The sequence below is a fragment of the Eptatretus burgeri genome, chromosome 8 (genome assembly GCF_056783735.1).
Source record: "Eptatretus burgeri isolate ZD-2024b chromosome 8, Ebu_testis_v1, whole genome shotgun sequence".
Lineage (NCBI taxonomy): Eukaryota > Metazoa > Chordata > Myxini > Myxiniformes > Myxinidae > Eptatretus > Eptatretus burgeri.
The window spans coordinates 21,774,634-21,782,750 of NC_140968.1; the positions used below are offsets into that span (position 1 = coordinate 21,774,634).

Consider the following 8,117-nt stretch of genomic DNA (forward strand, 5'->3'; position numbering starts at 1 on the left):
CATGAAGTCGAGAAAGGTGAGAGGCGGGAACACCAACCCAGAGTGGAGTGCAGTACTCAGACTCCGGATGAAAGCTTTGTCAGTGGTTGGAAGCTCAGGTGTGCAAAGGAAAGACTTTGAGTGACGAAGGATGCCCAGTCAGCGACTGGCTTTGGAGGCCGGCTTGGAGATGTAGCTTTCTCAGGAAAGAACGTGGCAGCAGATAAAGAGGCCCAAGAGCTTTAAGGAAAGGACTTCTTCAACAATGGGAATGTTGAGAAAGTCGATGGGGTGGGGGGAGGGATTTCAGGAGGTCCTTTCAGAGAGACAATGTGCGGGTGAGAGATTTTCAATCTCAGGATTGAAAGATACAGTGTGTTCCAAGTGTTGGACCAGCTTGTGATTTTATCCAGGACTGCAGAGAGTGAAGAGGCTGCTGCCTGTTGATGTGAGATGGTACAGCAGAGGGTGGAGTTAATCGCAAGGAGATAAAAGAATTTTTCAAAGAGTTGGAGAGATCATTGATGAAAACCAGAAAAAGCACAGGGTCAAGAACACTGCCTTGAGGAACTCCAGCCTGGACAGAAAGAGGAGATGAAAGAATTCCATTTAGAGATTCGCATTGACCGAAAGGAGAGGAAGTCTGTGAGCTATGAGTGGAAATTGCCTTGGTCACCATAAGAAGAGAGTTTGCTGAGCAGTGCAGGATGTCAGACGTTGTGGAAAGCTCGTGATGTGTCAAAGGAGATGTCTCTGATCTCATGTTTGACATTGAGGACCTCCATCCATTGTTGGGAAAGCAGAAGCAGCACCAACACACAATGGTGTCTCATCATGACCTGAGTTATACACATGAGATCCTCCAGGGGCTTCAAATCACTGGAAAAATCAATAAACACGTGGTGTACACAAGTCTTGGTTACTTTGGTGAAAGTGTTTAATTTTACTTTACTCTGGGGTGGAAATTCATCACAATAATGTAACAAATTATTTTCGAGTAATTGTTGGAGGTGAATTGGTTCAGTGTGATGTTAATGATTCGATAACCAGAACGGGACTCGGGAGAGATCAAACCCCGCCAGGTTTAACAGTTCAACCTTTGTATCCACTGATCGGCTTGATCTGGATTGGGACCTCAACCAAAATCGAATCACCTTGATCTCTGTCTACAAACCGAACTCATCCACCAAGTTTTATCATAACTCGTCCACAATTTAAATGTCATTAAATTTATCGTTTTTGACTCGATCTCTAAATTGTGAAGAATCATTAAAAACTTGGTGTTCCCTTATTAACCGTTAAGGAGGCTGTCTTCATATCTTGGGGTCTGAGTTTGAGTCGCTGTGCGGCCGTTAACGAACACCAGGTGGGTTGTCTCAGCCTGTCATGCTTCCGAGGTCGGCAAAATGAGAACCAGGTTGTTGGTAACAAGGGGCACTGCATCAGCGACACAGCCGCGTTTCCAGAAAATGATGCAACCAGCAGCCACAAGCTGGACACGAAACAACAACTTAAAAAATTATCTTATCCGGATCCGGATTCCGATCATCACGAAAATCCAATCCATTCTTCCTTGAAACACCGAACATGTCCACATTTTGAGGTTTCCTTCTCAAAGACAGAAAAACAACAACAACTCAGAGGTTAAAAAACAACAACCCCCGTACGCATTTGCTGATGAAGGTAATAAATGATGATTTATTGACGAAATGAGATAAATAATTAACGATGATTAAGATATAATTTATGATTCTGATCACGTTGAAACTCTTTCTTGAAGGAAGAGGGAGGCTGACGTCACAATGGAGTACGTCACAATAAAAGTGACGTGATAATTGGTTTCTGTGAACGACCCGTCTTCCAAGGGGACATCTGGCCGTGCTGGACGTGTTTTCGTCCGATAACAAGTTTCCATTGAAGATTTCTCTGTGGATTTTATTTTTATCTTCACAAGATGCGGCTGTTTGGAAAGAAAACCCAACGAAGGTTCCTCACTCGGGTTTAAACAACATGGAGTGTAATTTTATCTCTTCACGTCGAGTGGAGCCCGAATAAGATCTGTTACTCTTCTTCCTCTCTGTTCGTGTTTTTCCTTCTTGTGTCGAACGAGTCGTGAGTGACAAACGTGGAGCGGTGTGAATCCTTCCTGAAGGAAGTGTGAATCCTTCCTGAAGGAAGTTTGAGTTGTTGATTTATGAGGAATGTTCTTTTTCAGGGAACGAAACATGAATGAGATTCCTGGTGTGGAAGATTTCCTTGTGATCGAGTCTCCCCAAGTGGACCAATCACCACAAACGATCATAAAGAATCCTCCCTTTTGGAAACGTCTGAGGTAAATAATTATCTTTTCCTTTTCTTCACTTTGTTTAAACTTGTTATTGGATGTAATTTACCTTAACAAATGAACAACAAATTGACTTTTGAATCTTTTTCAACCAAGGAATAAGTTCGGCAGACGAGGGAAGAGAGGGACCGGTGGTGGTGAAGTTCAACGTGACGTGTAAGTAAGAGAAAATATCCATTGGGAATGTGGTGACATGAAACGGACTAGTAATACAAATGGTATTCATGGTGAAAGGAAATGGAAGATAACCCTGTCGTGTCTCGATCACATTTTGTTCCTCAAATATTTCCTGTATCAGAGGTTATCGGTTTAAGGGCGGGGGGATTGCTCTGAGGTTCTTGTACTGAGTTGTTTAACCTGGGTTAGAATCCTGATCCACATATTAATGGTCATCCTGGTGTTTTACCTGAAGGGTGAGGCACAGGTGTGTGCACCGTTCCACCAAAGGACATGAAGCTACAGGACCATGTACCAGCACTGGGGGTGTTGGTGGACATGAAAGATCCCATCGTGTCTCTTGATAATAGTTGGCGAGTTATCGCCGGGACCTTGATCAAATTACAAATTCCTTCCAGTCAACTAAAGGATTGGTCAACCAGTTCGTGAAAGACTTGGACCACAACTATTCCCACACCCCAACCTATTAATAGTGTCGAATATCGTAGAAAAATCGTGAAAATTATGATACAAGCATCAAATTTGGTACATTTGTTCTCCAGGGGATTCTAATCAAATCTGCCTGATTGGCCATTTGAAAATCCACATTTTGAAAAATTTGGATGAAAAAAAAAAATTTGAAGTCACAGCTGGCTGAAATTCTTGAAGCGTTAGTGAACATCCCAGACAGAGAACCAAGGGGAGATGCAGTCATCATTGATGGCTCAGCACTTATCAATGCCCTCCCTCTACACACTTCAAAGATATTTGATGACTGTGCTCAAGAAGACATCATCCCAAAGGTGGAATCCTATGGTGCCAGGTACGAGAGGGTGGATGTGGTGTTTGATGTGTACAAGAAGTCAAGTCTGAAGTCTGAGGCAAGGTCGAAACCAGGGCCAGGAATCATAAGAAGAGTGACAGGAACCAGTAAGACCCCAAGTAACTGGAGAAGCTTTCTCCGAGATGACAGCAACAAGACTGAGCTGTTTCACTTCCTTGCGAAAAAGATGTGTGAAGCACAGACGACAAGCACAGTCATTGTCACAAAAGGAGAAGATCCCATTAGCAACACAAGGAAGTCACTGGATGCTGTGTCTCCATGTTGTCATGAAGAAGCTGACACTCGAATATTTATACACGCCAGGGATGCAACGACGGATGGTAGCAAGTCCATTATCATCAAGGCTAATGACACGGATGTACTAGTCATAGCAACATCTGTACTGCCATCATTACAGGAACTAGGTCTTGAAAACATGTGGATTGCCTTTGGCCAAGGAGCCAAGGCACGATGGATTCCAGTCCATGAGGTAGTTTCTGCAATAGGGCCTGAGAAAGCTGGAAGGATCCGATACTTCCATGCGTTCACTGGATGTGACGTCGTGTCTGCCTTCCACCGTAAAGGGAAGAAAACTGCATGGCAGACTTGGAACGTCTTTGATGATGTTTCTGAAACTTTCACCAATCTCAGCCAGCATCCAACATTGATTCGTGATCTTGACTTTCTTGAAGTTTTTTTTGTTTTTTTTTCAAATTTTTCAAAATTTGGATTTTCAAATGGCCAATCAGGCAGATTTCATGAGAATCCCCTGGAGAACAAATGTGCCAAATTTGATGCTTGTACCATCATTTGCACGATTCCTCTCAAAAATTGCTGTTATCTGCCCCACTAAAAGGAGGTATGGGTTGTTCAAGTTGTTAAAGAAGAATAAGATGTTTAAGGTTCTCAGAATGTCGATCGATGAGAAATACATACGGCAAGTGCCAGGAGGTACCTGATGTGACAAGGGAAGCTGTACACGGAGTTCCACTTCAACCAGACATGGATCGAAATGTTACTCATCGTTTGCAAATATTTTATCCACATCAAAGCACAGCAACAACTTCTTTGTACAACATTATCTAAATATTAAAACTGAAGGACCAATTTTGTGCTCCTCCTCGCGGTCACGTCACGTTTTTCTCGCTACTGTGACCTGGACTGAAAGAAACTTCGTACGTGGAAGAGTGCATCACACATAGTGACAATCGTCAACCTTCAACTCTGAAGTATCTATCTATTGACAGTGAAGGACCAATTTTGTGCTCCTCCTCGCGGTCGCGTCACATTTTTCTCGGTAATGTGACCTGAGAAGTTTTGTACACAGTGTGCGTCAAAGTCCACAAGTGCACAAACCAAGGGACTTCTTCATAAGAAGTGGTGGACACCAAAAATGTCGTGTACATGGACGTTTTGTGGGCCTCATTAGGTAAGGCCATGAGGTACATCGACTGGGATCCTGCTCTTACAAGAGCCGCCACTGGTTGTCATATTGAGCTCATGGAACGGAAACCGTCTGTGACGGGGTTTCGGCTAGTATCAGAATAATACACCAACAATGTCAACCGACACAAGGAACCTTGAGGAGGCCATTTATGCCATCATGCCTGCACTTGATGAACACCACATGAATTAAATTAATACATTTATTATTCCACGAGTGAAGTACAGAGTTGGGTTAAGCAAGTCGTTCACTCTGTTTACAGAGTCGGTCTCTGGTTGAGGATGTACTTCATTATCCCCACACTTTTGGAAAAAAATAACAAAATAACAAACAGTCATAGACTGGTACTTACGAAATCGTCAACTTGACCTCTGACTTTGTCTCATAAAAGCTGTCTCTGGAGAAGGTAGCGACGCAAACCAGAAGTTTCTACGATGGTTCTGTACCAAACCATCAAAAATCGAATATTTGACCTCACTGTGACCTTGACCTTTGACCGATTTTGACCAAAATCTAATCAGCGCTCGCCGTCACCCTCCTGAATCACGTGGTGTAATTTGACAATGATGATTCTGTACCGAACCATCAAAAATCGAATGTTTTGGATGTTTGACTTCACTGTGACCTTGAACTTTGACCGATTTTGACCAAAATCTAATCAGCGCTCGCCGTCACCCTCCTGAATCACGTGGTGTAATTTGACAATGATGATTCTGTACCAAACCATCAAAAATCGAATGTTTTGGATGTTTGACTTCACTGTAACCTTGACCTTTGACCGATTTTGACCAAAATCAAATCAGCACAAGCCACCACCCTCCTGAATCACGTGGTGTAATTTGACATTGGTAGGTTCTTCCGTTCTCGAGTAATCATGTTTTGGATGTTTGACCTCACTGTGACCTTGACCTTTGACCGATTTTGACCAAAATCTAATCAGCGCTAGCCACCACCCTCCTGAATTACGTGGTGTCATTTGACATTGGTAGCTTCTTCCATTCTCGAGTTATCGTGCCTACAAATAAACACACACGCACACACACACACACACACACACACACACAAACAGATGATGGAAAGTCATCAATATACTTACGAAATTTTTAGATTTCATAACTAACAAAACAACCGAGGGGATGTCATGATCGGCTCCGTCCGTGTGTCTGTCCAACACACTATCTCCTCTTAAACAGTTCGGCAGAAATTCACCAAACTTGGTTGTTATGATCATCACATGGCACGAAGGTGCAAGAGCAGTTCATATTTGGACATGACCCCTGAGGTGGGGGTCAAAAAGTCGAATGCCGAAAAATGCAATAACGGTAACTTTTTGTAAGGTATCTTTGTGAATGTAATCAACATTGGGGGGACACATGTAATATGTAATCAACATTGGGGGGGGGGGGACACATGTAATATGTAATCAACATTGGGGGGACACATGTAATATGTAATCAACATTGGGGGGGGGGACACATGTAATATGTAATCAACATTGGGGGGACACATTTAATATGTAATCAACATTGGCGGGGGACACATGTTATATGTCATCAACATTGGGGGGGACACAAGTAATATGTAATCAACATTGGGGGGACACATGTAATATGTAATCAACATTGGGGGGGACACATGTAATATGTAATCAACATTGGGGGCGACACAAGTTATATGTAATCAACATTGGGGGGGGGACGCATGTTATATGTAATCAACATTGGGGGGATGCATGTTATATGTAATCAACATTGGGGGGACACATGTAATATGTAATCAACTAAACATAAGGGGGACACATGTAATATGGAATGATTTGTTTTATTATTTATTTGATTCCTGGTTGAAGCCCCAGGGAGTGGGGATTTGGGATCACATGGAAAAACAATTTGAGATCAGAATCTCTTTTTCAGGGAAGGAAAGATGAATGACGCTCCTGGTGTGGAAGATGTTGTTCTTGTCGAGCCTCCCCAAGTGGACCAGTCATCACCACAAACGATGACAAACATTCCCTCCTTTTGGAAACGTCTGAAGTAAATAATTAATTCTCTTTTCCTCTTCCTCACTTTGTTTAAACCTGTTTTTGGATATGTCTACTTCAAGAAATGTACAACATGTTGACTTTTGAATCTTTTTCAACCAAGGAATAAGTGCCGCAGACGAAAGAAGAAAAGGAAGGTTTGTGACGAGGTTCAACATGACGTGTAAGTAAGAGAAAATATCCCTCAGAATGTTACATGAAACGTACTCGTCATACAAATGTTATTCCTATGAGGAAACCGAAGGTAACACAATTGTATCTCTGGTCATTTTCCATCTGCTTAGAAGTCAGCTTACATCACCTTGATCAGCCAACCTTACTGCTTCTCTACATTGGGAGCAAAAATCACTTCCATGTCGCTGTGTTTGAAGCCTTGGTTTGAACCTGCACTGAAAATGAATGAAATTAAACATTTTGAATGATTCCCACTCAGATTTTAACCTCACCATATTGCACATTATAAAGTTGTTTAAATTTTCTTTTGTAAGAAGAAGATTATTTGTCAGACCGGATACCACCGGGTGGTGCGAAACGATGCACAATCACATCGAGAGAATTGGGGTCTTCCCCCCACCCTGAACCCCTCCCCCAGATATGCCACCCACACACAAACCAGACTTGTGTCCCCTTTGGCAACATTTAAAATTTGTTTGCGTATTTTTTGTTTTTTTCCCCTTTTCGAAGCATATTTACAGTGTACATATCAGAACAGATCATTTTCAGATCAGATCATTTTTGTGGTGCAGGTGATAACAGTCCCAGTACTGATCCATTTCGTACTCACATTACTTGCATCTTTCCACGCAGACATCCTCCCATTCACATCCACTCTTGAGATTCTATCGCTCACCCAGTTAGTTGTTAGTTTAAACTTCTGAAAGTACATATCCACCACATCCACTGTATTCTCCTCATCCACCCAATCTTCGACTTTCAAAGTCAGCATGCATTAATGTGGAGGATTTTATCAATAACCGGTATGTAACTCTGAGCACGAAACTTCTGTGAAGGAGAGAGTTCTGATTCTGGCATGAGACCACAATCACTTGGATTCAGCCGAACATCGCGTCAACACTGGCAAGCCTGCACATCTTCTGTTGTGCCATATTTCTCTGCTTGCTGCCGCTCGTACTCATGAAAGCACTCCCATTTTAACTCGAACAAAAGTTTTCCATGACTTCACAGTTGCCACTGAAGTGTTCAGATCTCGTTTGGGATGCAGTGGCTTTTGACTGATATCATTGATCCTGTCGAGAATCTCATTCCAAAAGACTGAATGTATACACGTTTCCAGCTGACACGTGTTCATATTAGCCATTTGCCTCACAAC

The 8,117-nt window shown here is 42.5% G+C and overlaps 1 protein-coding gene across 1 annotated transcript; it reads left to right on the plus strand.

Annotated features, from left to right (window-relative positions):
- The first annotated feature begins 1,814 nt into the window (after positions 1-1,814).
- Positions 1,815-6,963, plus strand: LOC147021279 (uncharacterized). The gene is made up of 5 exons (XM_085893736.1): positions 1,815-1,965; positions 2,195-2,311; positions 2,420-2,479; positions 6,660-6,779; positions 6,891-6,963. The coding sequence occupies exons 1-5, from the start codon at positions 1,934-1,936 to the stop codon at positions 6,952-6,954; spliced, it is 393 nt and encodes a 130-aa protein (XP_085749862.1). The 5' UTR covers positions 1,815-1,933; the 3' UTR covers positions 6,955-6,963.
- Positions 6,964-8,117: the final 1,154 nt, after the last annotated feature.